Source organism: Python bivittatus, unplaced genomic scaffold, assembly GCF_059951505.1.
Source record: "Python bivittatus isolate LINGU-HERP-01145 unplaced genomic scaffold, Pbiv_v1 ctg000700_np1212, whole genome shotgun sequence".
NCBI classification, from domain to species: domain Eukaryota; kingdom Metazoa; phylum Chordata; class Lepidosauria; order Squamata; family Pythonidae; genus Python; species Python bivittatus.
Window position 1 is genome coordinate 64,733,517 of NW_028277098.1, and position 25,193 is coordinate 64,758,709.

A 25,193-nucleotide genomic window follows, 5' to 3' on the forward strand; every position below is an offset into this window, starting at 1 on the left:
TCCACTGCTCATCTGGGACTAAGTAATCAAAAGGGTCACTCAGGAACAAGGAATAGCTCCTGAATAGATGTACCTCTACAAGAACAGATGTGCCACTTACAAGAAAAACTTTATCTTGTAACCAGGCACATTTTCATTTCTCGTCTTTTTGAATTCTAATACGTATATGTTTGTAACAGTTTAGTGCTTCTAGGTCAGGTTTAGTCTGAATTGTCATTGATCTGTTGTTCTGCATGTGGTAAAGGCAGGCCCATGCATAGTCTTCCCAACTGTATCATGTTCAACAGATTCCCAAGTCTTTCCCTCACCTTTGAATGGAGATTTAGCCAGGGAGTCCATTAAAATGGATCATGCTGGTTACAGTTAAGCACCCTAGTTTCTCTTGGAATAAAACACCTACAGTGAGGATGCAGAACCAATGGTTATAGTCACTGGAGTTATTGGAATCCAGCACCTTTATCTAGTCCTGTTCATATGCAATTTCTAATTTAGACTGGACTTAAAAAAAATACAGTAGTACTAAATATCTCTAATATAGCTAGACAGTCTTCAGACAGATAGGCATGAACATACCACACATTTCTGTGGAATGAATACAGGAAACAAATGAGTGAAAAATACATTAAGGGTCTCCAGTTGCTTTCTCAATAAAATTTAGGTTTCTGTAAAAAAAACTTATCACCTGAAAAATCAGGGGCAAAAATTTATAGTTCTTCCCTGCTTAACTGGTGCCGAGCCACATTTCACTTAATGACACTCCTTTCAAATAGACCAGTATACCGTCAGTGTTTCTTCTTCAATAAGGATTTGTTCTATTTAGAACTGAATACGAAGCATTTTTCAAAATGACAGATATGAATTTTTGACAAATACATTAGTTTGTATATTAATATGCTTTGAGAACTTCAGTAATACTTTATTTCATTTAACTGGTTTCAAAAACAAGAAAGCTAAAATATATAATTGAAAGCACTCACAACTTTCAGAATAAATCACTCATGCAATTACATAGTGTGCCCTGCAGCATGATTTGTTAACAGGAAATAACAACCCTTCTATTTGCTAATTAGCACATGGAAATTTTCATTTTATGACATCACAATTGTATAATATTTAATTTCCCTGAAATTACTTTTTCATATTAAGAATTTATAGCATTTTTAAAGGTTATATCTAGCACAGTGAATATTCTATTCAAATTCATTTTTCTTTAGCTCCTGAGTTTTTAGAATGTTTTGAACCCATTTGTAGGAATTGCTCAAAAAAGCTTTTAGTATTAGAAACATTTGTTTTTCAACTTTTCAGTGGGTATTATGAACCTTCCAACTATTGGCTTAAAAATAGCCAAAGTTTCAAGACTTATGATAACTCACATTATGGCTTGAAAAGCTTCAGGATTATCAGAGCAATATATCAGACCTGGTTGATTATCCAACCAATTGTGTGTGTGTGTGTGTGTGTGTGTGTGGAACTAGACAGCTAAATTGTTAAGACTAATTAATTGGTTAATAAGCCTGCTGAGAAACACTAGGTTCCTGAAATAAGAGTTTACAATAAGGCGTTCCACAAACAGATAATAGGTACCTGTGGCTCACTCCAGAGGATGCAGGATTAACAGGGAATAGAAATAGGAGTTTGAAGGTAAGAAATTTCCAGTTAACACTAAAATTACCCAATGTCTCATCTCAAATCAAAACTATCAGTTTCGCCATCTCGGCCAACTCCATCAACCTCACAAACCATCGTTTCACTATAGATAATATACTTTCTTTCCACCTCTATACATTTAAAAACCTTGCTATTATCATATATAAAAAATAAAATTATAAATAATGTCATATCCTTCTACTTTTATGCATATAAAAACCTTACTACTATTGTCATATGTAAGAACTAAAATTCCATAGATTTAACAACAAATATATCCTAACCTTAGTGAACTTTATACCAAAATCCTTAAAACATTGCAATTCAGTCATCATAAAAAAAAAAAAAAATCCCATTAATAAATGAGGGCCTCAACATATATGTTAACCATAGTCCAATAAATTAAGTTTGTAAACCTTCTGTTTACTTTTGAAAACCTTAAGCCTTAGTCCTTTCTTATAATGCCCTACCGTTGGTTCCCCATCATCTTCTTGCCTTCTCCTAGAAACATCTCCAATATTTTCTTTTCATCTCTTCCCAGGCACGACCTCACTGATGCAATACATTCCTTTTGCAAATCCAAAATAAAAAATCCTTCCCGATCACTCTTCTCTATTATTTGTATGTCCCCTTTGAACATTATAATATCAATTAATTCCATTTGTAATTCCATTCTAACGTCTTTTTCAGTGTTATCCCATGGCCATCTTAAGTCCATATTTAAATCTACAACTTCTTTATTTATATCACCTTCATAATCCAACATTTTTTTGAACCCCAATTTCACATTTGGTTCAGTCTCCACCTTTTTTCCAAAGTTAATCACCTTATTCACTCTTTATCTTTTTTTCAAGCGACTTAAATCTAGCTCCTAGTTCATCAAACATTGACTGGAGTAGACTTAAAGGAATTGTTTTAACCTCTAGCAGCTGCTCCAAGGGACCTCTTCTAGCAATTTCTTTTTTCTTTCTTTCCATTGTGACAAGTAAAATGTATAGCCCTATATAGTTAATTACAAGTGAAAGTAAACTGCAGTTCATGCCCTCTAGTGCCTTTCAAGCTGAAATTGCAGGTGCATGTACTTGGTTCAAAGGGATCACACAGGAATCAAGTTCCAGTTTTGCTCTGTTTCTAAAGCTCTACCAATCAGCAGACAGAATTGAACAAAACAAGAAACTTTCCCATAGAAAAGACAAATCTGTTGCTGCAGTCAAAAAATAAACTTTTAAAAAATAAATCTTCCTTTTTCACTATAAGTAGATTTTAAGTCTCTTTTAAATTCCACTTTTCCTCCAGCTTTTTGAGAATTAATCAACTTAATTTAAAACTATTTCTTCATTTAAAAATATAGTTCCAAAAATAAGGATAACCCCCAAGAGATTTACTTATCTGTTGTGAAGAAGTCTCTTAAGCTAAAAAAAAAAATAGTTATAGACCAAAGTGTTTAAGAAATGAAAATCAGTCAGCTCTAATGTCCATTAAGGCTGAACTACAGTGGTGAACAGAGATGGTTCCCCCATCTCCTAGCTGCTCGACTTGAGAGCCATTTGCAGAGGCTTCAGTCTCTGTGATTAGCTTTCAAGGAACAGCTGTCAGGAGACTAAATGGGTTGATTTCCTTGCTTCCTCCTTTATCCGGAGCAAGCTGAATGGCTGGCGCTTGCTGCCAGCCACTAATCCAGCTGCAGTGTCATCTCTCCCTATCTCAGAGAGATGTTTAAGCCACCAAATTACCATTGGAAGCCCTCCTCCTTGCCTTTTTCAAAAGAATGTTAGCAATGTGATGTTAGCAGTGTGATTTGCTATTCTGAATCCCACTTGAACCTCTAATAGTTGTTCTTCCATGTATTGTAGTGCAAAATCTTGAGCATTTTTATTAACATGTGAGATATGTGCAATTCTTTGATATTTTGAGGATTTGTTAGTGCTGCCCCAAACAGATCTGGTGCACAATCTGGGGGTCCTCCTGGACTCGTGACTCCTGTTCAAGGTGGCGGTAGCAGTGATGGCTAGGAGGGCCTTTGCATGTTGTGTGCCAGTTGCTTCATGTTGTGTGCCAGTTGCACTCATTCCTGAACTGAGAGGCTCTGTTCACAGTCACTCTTGCACTGATTACCTCCTGGGTAGACTAATGTAATGTGCTCTACATGGGATTGCCATTGAAGAGTATTTGGAAGCTTTAGCTGGTGCAAAATGTGGCAGCAGAGTTATGTGTGTTCCTAGAATGGCACACATTACACCACTGCTCTGCGAGCTGCATTGGTTGCCTGTTTGCTTCCAGGTCCAATTCAAGGTGGTGGTTTTAACCTTTAAAGCCCTTCATGGCATGGGGTTATATTATCTGAGGGGCCACCTCTCCCCAGTTATATCTGCCCATCCCACCAGATCTGGCACAGAAGGCATGCTGTGGGTCCCAGGGGGTGGGCCTTTTCTGCCATAGCACCTGCCTTATGGAAACTTTTCAGCCCAGAAGTGAGGGGGCTCCATCCCTCTTAACATTCTGCAGGCCCCCCAAAACCTGGCTTTGCTTTCAGGCCTGGGGATTCCAGGTGACTGGGGAGATCTTGCGATGGCTCCCTTACTGTAGCTAACATAATCCTCCCTTGTTGCTGTGCTTTTTAAATAGTTTTTGAAAATGAATACAGCACCCAGAGTCACTTTTTTGTGAGATAGGTGATCGTACAAATTTGATAAATACGTAGCTTTTGAACCAATTGTGAGAGCTTCCAAAGACTGCAGCTGCTTTAAATGATGAAAGAGAACTGCATGCATTAACATACTCTATGTTTATGTTGTTGTATGTACACCTATATGGTTTTTCCTTTTACATATAGATTCATACACTACATTTGTACATTATTCTAAAAACTATTCTATTTGGTCTATTTAACCATGATTGACTGATTGACTTTGGTTGGCCTTCTAGATCATGTTAAACCATAATCTATACCTTTATCTAAACTTTTAAATAGTTTTTGAAAATGAATACAGCACCCAGAGTCACTTTTTTGTAACAAAGTACAACATGTTAAGGCCACATTAAATAATCTAAATTATAACTAATCATGTTGTATGGTTTCAGCTGCTGTTACTGGCATATTTTCAACTATTAGATTTTACCTACTACTAAAGTGACTAAACATTAGACTTCACTTTGGGGAACTGAACTTCAGCTCAAATACATCACTGTAATACCTTTCCCACTGAGGTACCAGTGGGATTCCATTGTGGCCTCCGATGACATTGCTGTTCCAGTACGGGTTGTACTTTGTCCCTGGAGCTTCTCCCTTGCAAAAAGTTCATTCTACTTATGTTAATCCAATATAGGGATCAATACATAGATCAAAACTTAGCTATTCAGTTTCATTTGCTCAAACCCTGAAAAAGATGGTTGGCACTTCAACTGTATTGACATGTGCATTTAAAGAGAAATTTTAAAATGCATGTGTAAATTTGTATTTAAAATACATATTTACATGCACACTTGGGGAAAATATTTCTGAAAATTTGCAGAATATAAAAAACCCCAGAATTATGAATCAAAAAATGAGAAAAGTGGCACAAACTACAAAGGGAGGAGATTCACCCATCTGTAGTAGCAATTTCCTGCAACACTGCTCACAGAATATGTTCACATTGACATAGGTTCAAGTAAGACTGGTACTCCAGCCTGTACTTCTCTGCCTTACTAAAAAGCATTATGTGAAAATCTCACTTGACCATCGCCATGATCATAGCAGCAGGGGTAGGTCTATGGGACTCTCTGTTGATGACCATGGCATATGGAAGATTGTGACATGTAATAGAAGAAAATGCTGAAGAGCATGAATTAATGAACTTATAGATAGGGGAAGGAGGTAATAGATTTTAATAAAGGTGGCCTGATTTTGAGGAATGGGGTTAAAGACTTGGTTCATGGAAAGAAATGAAGAGGTAGGTATAATTATAAATGAAAGGGCAAAAAGGCGCATTAGGACTACTATGATTCCTATCATATGATCATCTACCTGTCAATTGGCCAATCTGGCTTATATAATGGGAGCTGTAGTCCAAACCCTCTGGTGGATGCCAGATTGGGGAAAGCTTGCATAGATTCACAATAATGCCTCAATTATCTGTTGTGCTTAACCTATTGGCATCGTAAGGTCTTAGGAAAAACTTTTCCAAGCGCTCCTGAAATTGATAAATACATAGGGAGAAGCAGAGGGTGTGAGAGAAAGAGATTTCAGGCTGATCTACTATTATGTCCTTTGATTGTCCATAGTTTGCCTATACTCAGCATTGATTTTAATCATTTCTTTCATTTTCTTTTTAAGACCGGGCTACTCAAAACAGTACTGAGAGAAAATAATGGGTATGTAATTAACCTCTGATCTTTTAAAGCTTTACAGTATAAAATTTAAGACAGTATGCTATTTTGTAGAAATACATTAAGCTTACTGTGAAAGAGAAAGAGAAAGACAAAAACAAAAAACCCTGCACCTTAGCATAGAATTTAATTTGCTTATTTATCAAATTTATACGGCCACCCACCTCACAAAAAGTGACTCTGGGCAGCTTACAACAAAATATAAAGCAATAAATTAGTTCTTGTAAAGGAACTACGTTATATGTCCCATTATCCCCCAGATCAGTGGTGTGATGGGGAATCATTCCTACTATGATCTATTAATTGTCCTTTGGAATAACATCTCCACAGAGATCCAGATGGTCCTGTCCTATTGGCCTCTCATAAGGCATTAAAGATTTGGTTGTTCCCTAGGCTTTTGGGGCAGAAGGTTAAGTGAATCTTGATGATTTGTTTGGTTCCAGTCCTTGGACTAGACATGGAATTAGGTCTTGTACATATGCTATATCTTGGTTCTTGTTATTTATATTGTTTATCTTTTATTTTTAATCTTTTTGTTCATCACCTAGAGTCACTGTACTGTGAGGTAGCTAGCTGTAGAAATTGGTTAGACAAATAAAATGGAAGAAAACATTTTTCTAGAGCAAAAGAATGTAGATAGTGATAATTCCCTTTTTCTTTTAGCATAAATCAGATCTGCAGAGTTGGAAATGTTACTTGCAGAAGGGTTTGCATTATTGAATCCATGGAGAACATAATGGAGGTTTTTCCCCATTGCAAAGGTTTCATTAGAAGACATATGTAAAGCACTATCATCCTATAAATACAGTCTACTCTGAGAAATGGGAGATTGTAGGACATTTGTACTTCAACAATTGAAGTAATAAAGGGATCTAAAAGTGTGGAAGGCAAAGCTATATCACCAACTGCAACAGAATACAACCACACTACTAGCCATTTTGACACAGCAGATGGAGTAACCTGGTAACCTTGGTTGTTTTTGAAAAAGCAAAGCAGGATTGAACTTGGTTAGTATGTGAATGAGAGACCATCAGGGAATCCCACATTTGTAGGATTAAAAAAAAAAAAAAAAGTCCTGGAAGAAGGCAAAGGCAAATAACTTGTGTACTCTTGTAAAAAATGTTACATGGACATGCCCAAATGGCCACAGGAAGTTGAGCTCAACTGGAGAAGACTTTACCTTTACCTTGGCCATCTTTATTGTATTTATCAGATGAGTGATTGAAGAAACATAATCTATAGGGCTTATGGAAAAGAACATGCGCTACTGTTTCAATTGCAGTGTCGGAGCAGATACATAAACTCTTGATAAGGAAGACCATTGAATCTGTCCAACAGTACCATTGATAGGAGAGCATCCAGATTTGCCAGTGTAAAGATTCTCCTGTGAAACAGGACTTAAAATGCTATTTGGGAATAATGAAAGGAGGTTCCTTGAGCTCATAATAGTAGAGATGATAAATGTTGGTTCTATCTCTTGTAAATCTAGTTCTAAAATTATCTTTGAGCCAGACTGTCCATTATTTAAAGACTAGTATCTTTCTGCCAGAACTACTTGGACTATAAATTTGTCTGCCCCTGCTCCCAATTTGTTCAAGCCAGTACTTCAATTGGCAGAGTCATAATTGAGTCTCAACTGAAATGCAGCTGAACTCAAGCTGGAGAAGTGCATTAGCTACAGAGTAGGGAATTCGAACTAGGGATCTCAAAATTTAGACTGAACAGCTTCCATTGCATAAGTATCCTAGTGCAACACTGTGCAGGGGTTAATTATTATTTGATTTGATTATATGCCATAATCTTAGCAACCACATAGATTTTCTCCAGGATGATTCATCATTATAGGCAATACCAAAGTGTTGGTCAAATATCAGCCTCTCCTCCAAGGTTTCTGTGTCTAACCCTAAAAGCTTACCATCAGAATCCAGGCAACTCAAGGATCCCTTAGGAGAGAGTTGCTTGTGTAAGATTTCTTCAGTGCAGAGGATTAATAATCAAACTAGATGGAAGCCAGTGGGGTATTTAAATAGCTTAAAATTGTTGGTTACCACTACTACAATTGTAGTAATATATAGTCTGCTATGACCAGCATATAAAGAATCTGTACTTGATCCCCAAACTGCCAAGCATCTTCTCTGTCACATCTCTGTAACAGAGAATACATTTGGTAGGTTGGCAATCATCTGTATGGATAAATTCTGTAAGGTTGGCCAGAGCAGAAGCTGTGAGTCCTTAAATCTAGTGGTTTTTGTTTTTGCTTTCTCCCAATGAATACCGTTGGCATGCTTTCGTTCTGATATTTTTTCCTGTCTCCAGGAATCCCATCTAAATATTCAGAATCAGCGACAGTACTGTGGGATCATATTCCTTTATGAAAACTGTATGCTATATATTTTAAGCAATATACCTAGAAGATCATCATAAATTGCTTGAAAAACAAGCTGAGATTAGTTGTCTAAGTCAATCTGAAAAATATGAAAAGTAGAAGACTAAAAACAGGTTGTTTTTATTTGTGACTTCCCTTCTATCAGACATTTGCAAGTATTAGTTAATTCAGCACACTAATATATGCTAACCTAATTGGCATATGATTTAAAATTCTCCCAGCGCATTATGGATGGCTCCATTGATTTCACTAACATAACTCCTAATTTACTTTGGTTGAATCCAAGAAATAATGTGCTCCTTTGGAAAGCTGAATTTAAAACACAAAATTCATAAGCAGCCAAAAAATATGCCAGAATCATCTTATCTCTAATCTCTATTTAAAAAAAATCCAAATGCATATTGTAAGTTAATATGTGGCTTTTGCTTGCAAACAGGCAAATACATTTTACCATGATGATTAAATATTACTAATAATTCAAAACTCAGTCAACCAATTTCTTTTGAACAAACATGTCCCTCTTTACCTGCAACTCAGGTTGATCTCATTAACGTGTATAGTTTTACTCAGTATTTTCCCCCAAATACAACATACCCCCTGTTCAACTTTCCTAAGCACGGCATTGCTAATTCCTCTTATCTTGTTTCAGTTCTCCCTGTAGCCAGCATTTATGGAAATCCCACTGATCATGATTTTTTTTAATAAATCAAATTTAATTATTTAAGAGCATGCAAGAGAAATAATGAAATCACAAAGAAAGATGGACTAAATGTTCAAGCTCTAAGATGCCATATCCCAATTTAAAGAAGCTACACACCTGTACAACTACATAGCAAATGTAGTGATTATTAGAAGTGACACTTGCTTTGTTAAGTGGCAAATCCAAAGACCAGTTACTAGCAAAGGCTGTGAAAGACCACACAGAGTGATCACCAATCACGTTCACAAATTCTGCTAAGTCATTTGCTTGCTTCTGACTTACTATACTGTGGAATTCAGACCCTCCAACTGTCACGGGAGCGGAGCGTGGCCGGACGGGGGCGGCCTCTCACCCATGGCACAACGCATGTTCGTGGGGCACCCGATGCTAAATCATTCGTAGACCTGATTCTGGGTCGGGGTTTCGTGCATAGCAGAGCAGCTCCCTTGCTGCACTCTATTGAAAGTCAGCTCTCGGTGCATTAAAGCTGAGCCAAATCAAGACCCTGATATTCACAGGAATTTTCTTTTTATTTTCTCCATCAAAGGCGAAAGGAGAATTTTGATTGGAATTTGGGGAAACGGAAAAATCATCTTACTTTCCAATGACTTTTCTTATTCAGATCGACAATCATGTATGCTCATAGTGGCATAAAACGATCATGCCATCACCACCTTTTTTCTTCTGTTATTCTCTTTATAATAAACAGCTGACTATGCAGCACTGTATGGCCAGGTGAACATTTTAAACAGAATAAAAAGTGATATTAGAGAAACAAAAGCTTCTGTTCAGCTAGGACATGCAAAGAAAAGCTATTCTGTTATTTTAAAAGTCAGTGCAAAGAAAAAGGATTTCTTTCTTTCTCAACATTCATTCTCTGCTCTCTTCTCTCCCAAGGGAGAATCTGAAGGGCGATGAACACTGCATAGTTCTGGCATGGGTTTGATATACACATGCCACTGGATCATGATCAGTTAGACGTTAAATTTTCATTATTCCTGAGATTCTCAATTAGACACATTTTAGAAATCTAGATTATATGTGACATAAATCTAATAAATCTAATCAATAGAAATCATTTCCCTGACAAGATCAGAGTAACTAAAGTGAATTAAAGCATCCTTATTCTTCTAAAAGATAAGGAAACACACTAAACAATGTCTCCTATTTGTTACGTTTTGATGACCACTAGGGGGTATAACTTACTGAACTGGCTTATGGTAACAAACACACTTAGGATAAAATAAATTTGGAGAACATAAATTCTTATTTTAATTCCTACTCACAAACACGTGTCCATCAAAGAAGACAGTTTGCATCTTTTCTTTTTAAATAAAATGCTCAGAAAAATACTGCTTACAAAAAACATTTTGCATCTCATAGTGTGAATTCCAGAAGATCCTACAGGAACAGATGTTTCTATTTGCTTCACCTGACTAGCCAACTCCACTATGGTCTTTTTTTGTTTATATAGAACCATGAAGATCTGGCTCTTCACCCAGGCCTTTGGTGAGGGACAGTGGGACCCCTCCCTTCATTGTGCTTGCTATCTTTTATCTTTATCTTTTATGTTTTACTGATTTGATTATAATTTGATTGTTGTGAGCTGCCAGAGTTGTCAAGAGTTGGGTGGCATACATATTTAAATACCAATAGAAGAGAATATATGTAGCTCAGGATTGAACTGTGGAGTCCTTGGGGTTCTCTGAGCTTGGTTGTTTTCTCACAGACATTTTGTTACCCAGCTAGGTAACATCTTCAGTGCTAGAAGGGAATGGGGTTCACTCTGTTTATATACAGTAGCTTGCCCTGTCAGTATTGGTGGGGGTGTTGTTTTTTTCCTTGATAGTTCCTTGATTAGGCTGTTGTTTACTGCTTGATTGTCTGAGTTGGTAGTTCCTTGATTAAGGTATTGTTTACAACAAACAATAGGCTATTGTTTACAACAATATCCTAATCAAGGAACTACCAACTCAGACAATCAAACAGTAAACAACAGCCTAATCAAGGAACTACCTGAAGAAAACAACACCCCCACCAACACTGACAGGGCAAGCTACTGTATATAAACAGAGAGCAAACCCCACTTCCTTCTAGCACTGAAGATGTTACTTAACTGGGTAACAAAACATCTGCAAGAAAATAACCAAGCTCAGAGAACCCCAAGGACTCCACATGTTTAAATACTACTACTACTACTACTAACAATAATCAATGTAGATTTGCTGAGTTTCCACTGAAACAAGTGGACATTGGATCCTGTGGATAATAGCACCTCCATTGTCCACAGAATGAATTCTGGCTTAGGGTTTCTAGTTTCAACAGAAATGGAGGCCACAAACCACTAGAATTACTTGTCTGCACTAACAGATTACACACCTAGGTTTTGAAGCCTTTCCAGATTTACATCTCCCTACAATGCACCTTTTCATTCTCAAAAAAATGTAAAACATAGTTTAGTGATTCAGTGGGACTCAGCCAAATGCATGCGTAGCTCTTTCTAATGTACATCATGTATGGTTCTGAAATTTTATTTATTTATTTATTTATTTATTTATTTATTTATAAATCAAATTTATATCACCGCCCAACTCCCCCACAAGGAGGGACTCTGGGCGGTTCACAACCAAATAGTCAATATTAAACTATAATGAGATGCATGTATGACTAGGACTGTGGATGTTCTATCATATACTTTATGTGCAGTTAATTTATATTAACATTTCATACATTTGCAAAATCTGTCAAGGAAAAAAGACAATGAATAAGCTGCCTGACTCCATAGGCTTCAGCCTCTAACTGAAAGATCTAGGTATTTAAAGGTCAGATAGATGCTTTACTTTTTATTGTTGATGCTTCCAACAATGATTGTAATATGATTATAATTACAAGGAACTTCACATCAGGCTGAAAACACAATCAGGTATGGAGATTTCCCAGGTGGGATTATTATCTAAACATTTCCATAGAAAAGAAATAGAATGTGCCTCCAGTTTAACCTTTCAAAATCCGTGAACACTCCCCTGATTCAGTCCCACACATGTAAAAATGCAATTTGTACAAAATGGATACCAAAAGATGATTATCCCCAAATTTATGAGAATAATTATCAACTAATCCAAGAGGTTTCATTCTGGGGTAGATAAAAAATACATTGAACAAAAATAAAAAATACAGTTATTTCTTCTTATCAATCTACTGAAATGAGACTATACAGAGATGTTTTATTTTATAATAAAATATTACTTTATATTTCCATGACTTCCTATTCACCTTTTATATTTTCCCCACATTTACAGAGGCACTTTTTTGTTATAATTTCTACACTAGCATAAAATTACAACCCCTTTTCCCCCCACATAAACGTTTCATGTTACAGAACTCATTTAATGCTAGATATCTTCAGTGAATGCTGTTTAACAGCATTTCAGTCAAAGGCTTTTAGTGTGACAGCTTAACTGAACAATCCATTGCATTTGTAGGAAAGACAAATTCCATAGTGCCTTTATTTCAGTGGCATAATCTTCTTAATTGCTGAAAACCTGAGTGAAGATTCATGCTATGGCAATAATGGAGGAAAACATAATTATTTTCCTTCACTATAGTATCTCCACAAACATGTCCAATCAGTTTTGAGGGCTGGTCAAAAGCTTATTACATTTTGGATCATGAAAAGAAATAGTAGATAATTCAAAGGTCAATTGTGACAATTTATTAATTGATTTACAATAGTTATGAATCATCCTAGTCAAGAAAGATTTTAAAACAATTGTTGCAACTTTCAGTCAGGACTAAAGACACATTAATAGGATGGAATCACATGTAATTTGGGTGGGGGGTGGTATTCAACATAATAGGATCCCCTGCTGAAACCTAGCTCACATCCCATGTACCTTTTGAGGAAGTAGGACTCTCAGCAGGTCCTTTCTAGAAATTTGGACCAGTGAAGTAGATTCAATATTGGTAAGGCAGTTCCCGTTCTATGCTGTATAGGATTTTAAAGATTATAACTAACACTTTGAATTGGGTTTGGAAGCCTACTGGTAGCCAATGCAACAACCTTAAAATTGATGTTACCCTGAAATATTGGGTTTGACCCTTAAGTAGTGTGACTGTAGCATACTGCACACATTGCAGCATCTAGGTTTTTCCAAAGACAACTGTATATAGAATGTGTTGTAGTGGTGGATGCATGCAACTGTTTTCATCCTATGCTAGGGTCTGAATCCTGATTGAAAAGGATCCAGATAAACCTCTGCCTTTAGAATTCTCTGAAGCTGAGTCCTTTGTCCATTCTCAACAACCAAAAACGGAAGGGATGGAGATTCCATATTTGATGGAGAAAGTTATCAAATATGGCCAAAACAAGAGATTTCATCAAAAGACTACTATCCCCTTCAAGGCATATGGCATCATATTTTCCTTCAAAGAAACTCTCAAACCCAGCTATTGTCATCCTTCCTAGTTGCCCAAAGAATCCAGGAAAGCATCAATCTAGCTTATAAATGCCAGGCTAAATACATACAACTTTACCCACATGGCAACCCATAAACTCATCTGGCAAGCCGCAGATATCTTACAACCACTGTTTCCCCTGCTTCCTAGCTTTGGTGCTATGCTTGCTGCACAATCTGAAATCTGGGAGGGCAGATTTCCAATAAAGTTACTTCCCTGTCACTACTTAACCAGATCTCAGTAATAAATGCCAGGTCTGTGTGTTCATATGTTCCCATAGCTTAAATGGATGCAGTCTTATTCTGCACAGATCTAGTGTTCATCAAAAGCAGCCAAGAACAAAGGTGCCCATAATTTGGCCACCTGATTCAGGGTTTGGGGCAACTAGCTTAGCAGAAGATACCTGCATCAAGATATCTCAATCACCTCTCACTGATTGAGAAGACTAATTAAAGTGTAGAGTTCAGATCAAATTCCTTGGCAGATGTTCACGCTCTCACTATTACTTCACTGACAATGGGTCAACAATGTTCTTCATCCTCCTGAATTCACACATGGCAGATGTGCCAACAACACAGCACACATGTAGCCACTAGTTTTCTCACCCAAGAGGACTGCTTCTGCTCAAAAGCATAGCACTATGATAGGAATTGAGTCTTGTACCAGAACTTCTGATATCACCAGTCTGAATCTCCTTCAGCTTACTATGTTCCCCTTCTGCTCCTCCTTTCAACTGAACATTCCTTCATCCTCCATTACTTTCCTCTCTGACAAAGACCAGCCACAGCCAATTCTGTACTCTCCCACTTCCACATATCTTCCAGTTCCTGGAACTTGAACAGAATGAGTTACAGTACTTGAACAAGAAGTGACACACTCAAATTTGCAAAATACATGAATGGATTTCAGTTGCTAGCAGGAGTCAATTTGAAATATCTTACAGTTAATTCACAGTGAATGGAGCACATAATATTGTTTATATGGGAAAAACATTTAGACTTGAATTCTTTGGCCAGATTATTGAATGGAAATAAGTAGGAATGGATGGACTGGATTCCCTTGTTTTGAACTGTATGTTTGTGTGTGTGTAAGTGTTTACTAAATATTATTTTGCTACATGTTGTGAGCTACTGAGAGGTTTTTTTTTTTTTTTAATGACTGTTTCAGGATATCAATGCATAAATAAATCCCAATAATCTGTTTTAGGGTAAAGAACTAGTTGACTTTATAAACTTATATACAACCCAAAGCCAAGTTCTGAAAGAATGAATCCTTCCTCAAAAGCTTGAACATGCTTTAAAATATTAACACCTTTTCCTAATCTTGCAGGAGGTAAATTTGGTGGGAGTATGAGAGAGTGTATCTTCTTGGCTACTGCTCTTTGTTAATCTTATCTGAGATGACTTTTGCTGTATAAACTGATTGTTATTGTGTGATTTTAATTGTATGTATATGCATGCATGTATATGTATACACACACACACACGTGTGTGTGTGTGTGTAATTCCAGGTTGGTAAAGTAGTGAGACAAGGCTACATACTCTCCCCTTATTTATTCAACTTACAATATATGCTGGATATACATTAAGGAAAGCTACATTGGAAGAAGAGTCACTCTGCAGTGAAATGGGTGGTGACAAATTTGAAATATAAATAAATAAATAAGAAGAGCATGATTTTAAAATTGGAGGAAGAAACATCAATAACCTGTGCTATGCTGATGACACTACCCTGATAGCTGAAAATGCAAAGGATCTGCAAGCTCTCATAAAAATCAAGTAGCACAGTGAACGAATGGGACTAAGATTAAATATAAAGAAGACTAAACTAATGACAACAGGTACAACCACTAGCCTTAGAACTGACAAGGAAGATATTGAAGTGGAAAATAGCTTCTGCCTTTTAGGATCAACAAAGCACTCAGGAAATACACTACAGACTAGCATCTGGTACCGTAACCCTGAAGACCTTGGAAAAGATTTTCAGATGCTGTGAAGTGTCTATACTTACAAAGATCAGAATTATGCAGGCAATGGTATTTCCTGTGACACTTTACGGAAGTAAAAGTTGCATTTTGAAGAAGCTGGATAAAAAGAGTACTGATGCTTTTGAACTCTGGTGGTAGAGAAGAATACCATGGACAGCCAAAAAAACAAACTTGTGGATCATTGAACAAATCAACCTAGAGTTCTTACTGGAGGCACAGATGACCAGGCTCAAACTATCCTACTTTGGACACATTATGTGAAGATAGAACCTAGCTCTCTGGAGAAGGTTCTGATGCTGGGAAAGGAGGAAGGAAATAAAAAAAGGGGAAGACCAGCAGTAAGGTCGATGGACTCAGTTATAAAGGTGATAGGTACACTATTGGAAGATGAGGGACAGATCATCCTGGAGAAAATCTCTTTGTGGTCGCTAAGAGTAAATACCAACAGATGGGACTTAATCAGTCAATATTGTAATATTGCAAGCCTTTTTGGGCACCATAGTTTGGTGGAAAGAGAGCATATACATTCAAGATATACATGAACAAAGTAACTCACTTTCTCAGTGATACTTAGTACTCAGTAATAATAATAGAGTTTGGAGTAAAGTTGGAGGGTTACTAGTTACTTTCAATCCCTAAAGAAAATAGATGGGAAAAATTTGTCAGCGATCTTGCTACAACTTGCTTTGACAGAATATGGAAAATTATGGCATTGATAAGAGGTAATTTTCAACAGCCAGGCATTAGTCAGAATAGTTAATTTTGATTAGATGAAGAGGACCAAGTCCTTCCATATATCTTTGCTGGTTGTTCCATAGCAACAAAATTAGTTTTCTTTCCTTTAAAAAGTGTGAAATTTAAAATCCAGCTGGGTACACTGCTGTTTAGTTTACCAACAGAGGTGATAAATCTGTAGGCCAGACTCCAGGTCCATGCTGTGTTTTTATTTGTCACTTAATGCTGAGCACCATGTTAACTTTGAATTCATGAAGGGAATACTTTTTATTTTTATTTTCCAAGCCAGTGTTTGTATGTTCATTTTGGACCATATATCTCTATGCATTTCTATAATTCTCCCTTCCCTACCCCTACCCTACTGTTCCTATGGAAGCCATTCAGATACAAAGATTAATACATGGTTCTTGAGCAACTTCTGCAAGTGTGAATTATGACCGGATTGTCTATTGGGATGGGAATCCGTCCTTCCTGCCCCTCCCCCCAATGAAAAAATTGAGTAGAATAAATATCTGAGAAAGGGTTATTGAATTAATTGCTTTATTGTATGAGAGTCTGCTCAAGTGTTCTGTTCAACAGCTTGGCATATAGATTATCCCTATTCTCTGCAAAATCTAATTTCTGAAACTCAGTAGGTAGGAAAATAAGACAGGAAGGACCATGGAATGCCTTTCCAAGAACTTTTACAGCTACTTCATTGTTCATGTCTCAGTGAAGAGCTAAAACTTGGCTTTTTAATAAACTTTCTTCTAAAAAAAGTATTATTTACTATTTTCTGTTTTGAGTAGTTGGGGGATTACTTCAAAAATTCTCTTGTGGCTGTTTTATATCTTTTTTAAATAGTCTGTTTTTCATTTAGAAGGGTATTAGATGGAAAGGTAAGGATAAAAGCACTTTAAGGAATAAGCATTCTAACAACTGATTCTGCCCACAAAGTGAATCATACTGTTTTCAGTGAATGCCTTGGACAAAATTTGAGTCATACATCCTCATTGTCAGAGCTGGCTAGTTTCACAGCCCTAAGTGTACAGTTGTTTAACTGTGTTAAATAATAAGTCTGTCAGAGTGTAAAGAGGAAAAGGATTCACACAGTGCAGATTTACTTGAGCGGCTGTAGAGTGCAGATCTGTCTGTAAGCATTAATAGAGAACAAAATGGTGAAGCATGAAAGTGCCACTTTTTCAGTAATTTTGAAAAGTATAGCCTTACTTTAAAAGGCTTAAGGTTGCTCTCATTCTGCCATAAACAAACAGTTGCTAGCAATGTGTAATGATTCTTACCATGGCTAACATCTGATAAAAGGGATGATTTTAACCTTTCAGAGATGTGTTAACTAACACAACCAAATGGTTCTGGAGGTAGATTCTCACATATACATTCTAATATTGAGCTAAATACTACCTAATATTCACATGAAGAGTTTTGTGTATGCTGCTTTTCTAGGAACTAGAACTAGTTTCATGGAAATATTACTGTTTTTGCTTTGCTTCCAAATGCAACTCAGTTTTTGCTAATGAAGTCGATTTGCATTTGAGTTCTCTTATAATATATCTAGACAGAAGTAAGAAGAGGTTTGTCAGCAAGGTAGTGCTAAAAGCATAAAAACAAATATTCTGGCATTTGAGCATTACTATCTGCAAAGAGCTTTTGACTGAGTAACTAGATTACATTGTAGTTCTCACAGTCAGCATTTGAATTCCTCTGAAGAAGCTAAACGAATGAGTTTACTGAGTTAGATGGGTGTGTGTGCATAGGTGTATAGAGAAAATAGGAACAATGGTTTATTTGTATCATCACATGATCCTATTTCTACTGGAGTGGTAACAGCAACCTTCAACAGTAGGAACTTTGCTTCCAAAGTGCAAAATAGAATATCACTGTGGAACAGCTGAGAAAGTGCATATTCATAAAAGTAGATTGCTACGTATTACCACTTTAAAAAGAAGAATCTTGTTTTTATATCAAAATATTTCACACTTTTTTGTTGGTCCTCAGAGCTGACAAGTCTTTCTGGACAAAGCACTTTGAAGTTCACACTGTATGCAACTCATTTGGCTTCACTTTTGATAAAAGGCATCAATAAGATAATGACCATGTATTTCTGTTGTCAACCCTAATAATTTTTTACATTCATACATACATCTGCTATTCTTGCTAATCAAAAATATATATATATTTTTTAAGCTTGCTATTTCTCTTGGGTATCTTTGCAGTATAACTACATTATAATCAGAAAGGAAATGTAATTTTTCCTTATTATTTTCTTGCATTTTATTCTCTTCAATCTCACTGGTTAGACTTCACATTTATGAGATTCAATTAAAACCAATTATTTCTACTGGCAATCTGAAACATATGTTAATTTTTTTGTCAAAGGCAGATACTTTACACCTCTCATCTTTTCAAAATATTGATGGCTTAACATCTTTGTGGTGAAAAAAAACCCAGCGAAAATCTTCCCTTGGTCTCATGGATACTATGCCATCCGTCTCAATTATTAGCCACAAATTAACTCTGCCTTTAATAACATAATTTCCAGTGCAAACTACTACTGTGGGTCTTTTTTTCCAATTTCAAAATAAGAAGCAAAGTATGAATGTCTCTCTATCATCATATCAGGGTCCCAGGTCAGATTGGGTTCCACCATGCTGACAATTTGTGAATTCCTTTGAGGAAGGGGCATGTTTAGCTGAGCCCGGATGTCTGGGCAAGATGACCTATTCAGTAAGCTTGGCTAGCTGCCTGCCGTAAACCCTTTCCTGCTACAGTTACCTCAGCCCCTGCTTAAATCTAAAATCACCAGTTCTTCAGTCACTGTCCGTAATTCCCAGGTTCAGTCTAAAGGTCAGATATTCTTAATCTGAATTCATATCAGCATCAAGAAATATGCTTATAAACAATATTGAAAAACTTCAGTTAGTTGTCACCATATCAAGACACAAAAACTAAAGAAATAGAGAATATGACCAAATCACTGTGAGGGTGAAATGTACATCAGTGCGTAGCTTCCTCCTCAACTGCTTTTTTGCCTAATAACATATAAATTCTCTTCTTTTTAGTTCTATGACTGAGATTCTCAGTTAGAAACATGGTGAAAACAGTTCAAAATATATATCCTGTGGTTCTGCAGTGGCAGAATGCTGCTAGAATAATTTTTCTGAGATTTCTCTCTGTGTAAACTAATGCTGTGTTACTACCTAAAGGTAGAAAAACTGATTTTTCCTAAAATAGATGGGAATTATTATCATATCAAATATATGTTATTTACAGCCAACAGAGAGTCATTAGTGTTTTTCACAGATGGGCCTCTTCCGAATACAACTCCAGATCTCACTTGAACTGTACTATGAACCTATGCAGGACTGCAATCTCATCATCATCATTATATTACTACTACTATCATCATCATCAAACATATCCCTTGCCTAGAAATGAGACCAACCACCAAGATTTAGATCTCCTGAGTGTCTCTCTCTCTCTCTGTTTCACCTTTGTCCCAGTGTGGGAAAAGGGAGTCCAGCTGAATCACAAGGGTAACATTTAAGACCCGCACCATAACAAATGGTGTTGTCTAGTTCCTAAATCCAGTGTTTATACCTCAGAAACATTGATCCGTCCTTCCTGAAAGGAGCATGTTGTTGGATCATGAGTGCACAGGTTTCGATATTTACACCAGTGACAGCGAAAGGCACTGTTGACACAAGACAGGCACCTGCCAAGAAAGGAACACAGGCAAATATGTTTATTATTGATAATGCCTGATAATTATGGAATATCCAGTTGCAATATTATCGATGTCAGCAAAAGTTATGTATATATTTGTGTAAACAGAATGAACACTTTGTTTGAAAAAAGGTTTACAGCTGCAAGGCACAAAGGTGCCTTTATGATAAAGACTTGGTGGAAAAATGGAGTTTATCATTGTCTCTTAGGGCTGATGAAAAGCATTACCATGTAAGTTTCCAGTGTTTGCATATGTCCAGTGCCTCTAGTCCAAAGCGATTAAGTTCAAGTAATACAGGTTTTGTATTATTGGGTTTATTGCAAAGATCATTTGTTTCAATACATGCTATTCTAGAATCCCAACATCTAAGAGAATTTCCTGATTCAAATCTCATGCTTCTCAAAAATTCACTAGGTTGCCAAAGATATTCTCTCAATCTTAGGCTTGTATCCATGATAGTTGTATAATAACACCTGATTATTATGGACAGTTATTCAGTGAAAGTCTGATATCCCAGTTAAATCTGGTTCCAATTCAGAGCATATACTCTGGAGTCTTAAAAGTGCAGTGCAAATAAAAAGGCAAATGTTGCTGATAAATTTTTCTATTTGGTCCAAAGTGTTTATCAACTGAGCCAGATGAATTGTCAAGGTACTCAACCCATGCAGATGACCTTCCCAAGCATCTTGCCCCTGTGCTTGGATAGGCCCAGCTGAGTTCCTTCTATTCCATCAATGTTGTGTATCAAATTTTAATGGCTGTGCTTCACATAAGGGGAACCTTTAAGGCTGAAAAGTGTAATGAAAACACAATGAATAATCAGACTTCTGCTTTCTGATCAGGGGATTAGAAACTAAATATTATGAAGAAAAGGCTGGAGGTGGCATATGATAGCACCCTTAAAATTTGTGAAGCAGTTTCCAATGAAATATTAGTAAAACCCCCCCCCCGCCCCCAAAAAAGGAACAGTAAGAGGTGATGAACTCTCCTTCACTGGGAATGTTCAAGCCTTTTCTCAATTGCATATACAAAAAATGAACCATGCCCAAATATGTTGTGCCAAAACATCACTGGCCTGATGTACACTTGTTTAGCTGTCCTTAAGCACAACTAATTCCCACCAAATCAGGAAGAGTTCACTAGTTTAATCGCAGAGAACAGTTTTATCCAAATGACAGCTGCAAGATTATGATTTTTTCCCATTCCTGGACTTCTGGCTAATTAATCTAAAGATTTAGAACACTGTTAACTTTTGCTCAGGTCCTTAACAACCCATCTTCTAGTGACTGGCTTTTCATATAATCTCATTTTATCTCTGGAAGGCTTCACAGTATTCCAGGTGGGTACTGGACTAGCAAGGAATAACTCTGGGAGGTGACAGCAATAGCAATAGTTTAATGCCATCTAGGTCAGCTCAAGCTTAAGGGAAATTATATATGTATATATTTGCTCCAGATTCTGCCCAGGGCTTTGGTTAGATCCTGCAGTGCATGCAGTTTTTCTTTCCCTATCACTACGATGGTGTTTTTCGTGGATTTTTTTTTTTTTTTTTTGCTTTGGGATATTTTGAAAGTAGCTGCTCTCAGCAGGACAGACATCTAAACAGCATTTGATTCATAAGCATTTTCCTTCTCCCACAAGGAAGAGTTAATGCTTCTCTTTCTAGTATTACAAATGACGGGAGAAAAAGGGAAAGTTTATATTTTGAAAGGCTAAAAACATGCACATGTTGTACAAGGTCAATTACATGTGCCACTTTCCTCATTTCATGCCATAAAAACTTATGTGTTTATTTTCCCACAGCAACTGATACCAGTGCAAAATTTAGTAATTTTAAGGCCATCAGGGAGGTCTCTGGATGATTAAACTGTCTGTCTATCACCTTAGCACCTAGCTGACCTCTTCTGGGCTTGGAAACCAAGCAGGCCAGACTTGCTAAGTACCTGATAGGAGGCCACTATGGAATAACAAATTTGTAGACTATACTGGTCAAAGTCAAAAATGCATCTTGGTGGAAGATCATAACGAGCCACTTCCATACTATTGTCAAGAAAAGGACATGACTATGCCCATAAAGTCACTAAGAGTCAAGCTTGAAGGAGATGTTACTTTTTTACTTTAATCTGACTTCTATGAGGGATTTCAGTATATCAAACAGATAATTCTTCATTGTTAGACTAAAAAATACAGCGAGCTTCCCAACCGCTCACTTGCAAAAACACATATTAACCCTGTTTGTCCATCTTTAATCCTCAACTGCAGTTTCCTTTTGATTTGTCTGTAATGATCTTAAAAAAACTTATTCTAATCATACAAATGCAAATCTAGTGGGACAGGAATATTAAGCAGCATGAACGTATTTAATTACTCACTCATTTGACACATTTCTCACTCTTTCTCGTTCTCTTGACAGGAATTTGAATGACACATGCTCTTTAGCTTCCATTTCCCAGATCAAAATGAGTCTTTATGAATTTAGCATGTAAGTGCTGCTATTAGATACTGATACTGAGCATACAATTTTATTATATGGTGCACTGAATGTAATTTTCTACTCTGAGTTAGCTTGGAATTCCCTTCTTACACTTAGAGTGGCCATTGTTCTGTAGAGTTCCTAGCTTTTTGGAAGTTTTTCATTACCTCCTCATAAAAGGTAAATTACCTGTGAAATTTTACTTTTAAAGTTTAGTCTTTCAGTAACTGAGGGTTTAGTGAAGTACCAATCATCAACAAGTGGAGTTAAATAAAACATGATATATTAGTTTTATTTATGTCATCTGTTTATAGCCAATTATGCAGAACAAGTTTGAAGAAGCTTAAATGTTAATTTAACATCACAATATTGTGATTATATCATAGAGGATTGCATTTGGAATCTAACCATTTTTATAATGGCTATAGTGGCAAGATGTCCACGTCATCCTCATTGTGTGTGTGTGTGTGTGTGTGTGTACACATACATGCATATATATACATACACACACACACACACACTTAAAAATCAATTATCCTAATGAACCAGGGAAATAACCATTCTTCTCCATGTAAATATTAGTGAATCCTAGCTAGTAGGTTCTAAACCTGGCCCTTTTATACACAGTAACTTTGTAGCTCTTGCTGCAAAAATTAGGGAAACATTTATATGTAACTGTAAAGCATTCAATGACAAAAACATTAGGAGATATCTTACAGCTGGTGGGCACTGCAGTTGTAAAATTTGAACTCTGTGCTGACAAACATCTTGCCTGTCTCTCTGGATTTCAACAGAAGCTCTATGCCAAACCAGTCTAGAAAAAAGGAGAGGAAGGAGTTATTGAAACAAGATGGACAGGCACAATGTAGGCATTTTACAGATGTTTAATGCATTTAATTATCTTTCAAGTCTTGTTCTTTCATCTTTTTTTTAATATTTCAAAAGTGTTCTTTCCCACTTCTTTGGTGAGATACTTGCATTTTTTTTCTCTTTTCAAACAATGCAGTATCAAATTAATGTACTGTATGCTCCATGTTAGACCGACCAGCTTTATTGGAACAACCCGTGGCAACCTGTATACTGTTTCCAGAGATTTACTGGATTACACCCTTCCAATGCTTCAGCACTGATTTTCTAAAGCCTTCCAATCACAAAATAATGGTGTCTTTTGAACTCTAAACCCTCAAAAAACTGGAGTTTATAAACCAACAAACCTATATTTTCTCAGTATCTTTAAGGCTGGTACTCACAATACTCTATCAAGATGAGGGCCAAAGCAGGTCTCTTGCCTCTGATGCCATAGAGTTATGGGAGAAGCACTAGAAAATAAATATATGCTGCATTTCCCATGCCATTGTTAATCTGGTTTCTGGGAGGCTAATGCAGACAGTTTTCACATAATACTCTAGTCTTGACTAAAATTAATTGGGTATTTTGTGGATCAGTATTATGGGAAACCCAGCTGTTTTCTTAACATTGTGAAAAATAGTTAATCATTTTAATCCATGTTAAGATTATTTGTTTTGGCATAGTGCGTTATGAACACAGCAACTGTGCTGTGTTCATTCCAGTTAAGGGTTGTGCTTCTTGTGTGAAATAAACCAGGGAGTTGCTAGGGCTTCTATAGCCCAAGATTTTTCATGTTGCCCCAAGCATATGAGACTATATGGTATTGCTAGACTTTTTACACTGATGCCCTAAAATTGATAGGTAAAATCTTGAATATTCAGCATAAATACCATATACCTATGACAGGGGCACAAAGAAAGGTATTCACAGTGGCTGCTGCAAAATTATAGGAACCTATTCCTTTGAAAGTCCAAAATCACTAATAAAGGCGATAATGGCTTTGAAAAACTGAGGAAGATTCAACCTTGATGTGTTTGAAACAGTCCTTGAAAAACTGGAAAAGACTGAAAGACAGGAAATGTGCCCATTAATTAAATTGCAACATGAATTTACACTTTCTCTGCTGAGTTCTGTTCAAATCAGAAGCAGTTATTGTAATGCCATCCAGCGCCAGTGAAGGAAGATTGATGGAAATTGGCTGGCAGTGTGATAGGCAACACCTGCCAATAACCACATCTTCTGAAATAGACAAAAAAATCATTTGCATCATGATATTGTATGCGAATTGCTGATCTTTGCTATCCTTCCTCCAGGTAAAATGGCACATAGCCATGACTGCCATGAATGGTATTCACTTCCTTCCAGCCATTTGCTGGCATTTTTGCTCTACAGCACCGGCCAGGTCTTTCATGAATTTCTGTGCACATTCATTAAATACTTGTGTTGCATGAAAGAATGGCTACTTGTAAATGAGGCAACAAGAGAACAAATTTCAAACAATTAGCTGTTTGATAATGGTATGAGAGAAAATTTGATAGCAATTATATTCACAAAGAAGGAATCCAAAAAATAGAAACTTTCACCCACTCATGGGGACTGAGTCATACTTTACAGCATCAGTAACACCCACATTACCTTCTTCCTTGCCCGCCTCAAAATACAAAGACTGAGACCCCTAATGATATGTAAGCTTATAAAGCAGATGGCTTGAAGGCTGACTTTTAAATGTGTGGGGTGTGTACAATCTGCTAGAAGCAGATTACACCTACTCTACAGAAGACTTGTAGATGGCATTTTTCTTGCCTCCTTTTGGGATTAAAGCTCTGTCCACTAACCAAAATCAAGTAATAAATATTTTTTTTTATGAAA

At 36.6% G+C, this 25,193-nt stretch overlaps 1 protein-coding gene across 2 annotated transcripts in view; it reads right to left on the minus strand.

Moving 5' to 3' along the window:
• Positions 1-25,193, minus strand: part of PLXNA2 (plexin A2) — a 459,753-nt gene that overhangs the window by 155,360 nt on the left and 279,200 nt on the right. For both annotated transcript variants that reach the window (XM_088153293.1, XM_088153294.1), the window contains exons 8-9: positions 23,193-23,289; positions 19,876-19,990 (exon numbers count right to left, since the gene is read on the minus strand). In XM_088153293.1, the coding sequence (XP_088009419.1) occupies positions 19,876-19,990; positions 23,193-23,289 (212 nt within the window). The remainder of the gene's footprint in view (positions 1-19,875; positions 19,991-23,192; positions 23,290-25,193) is intronic.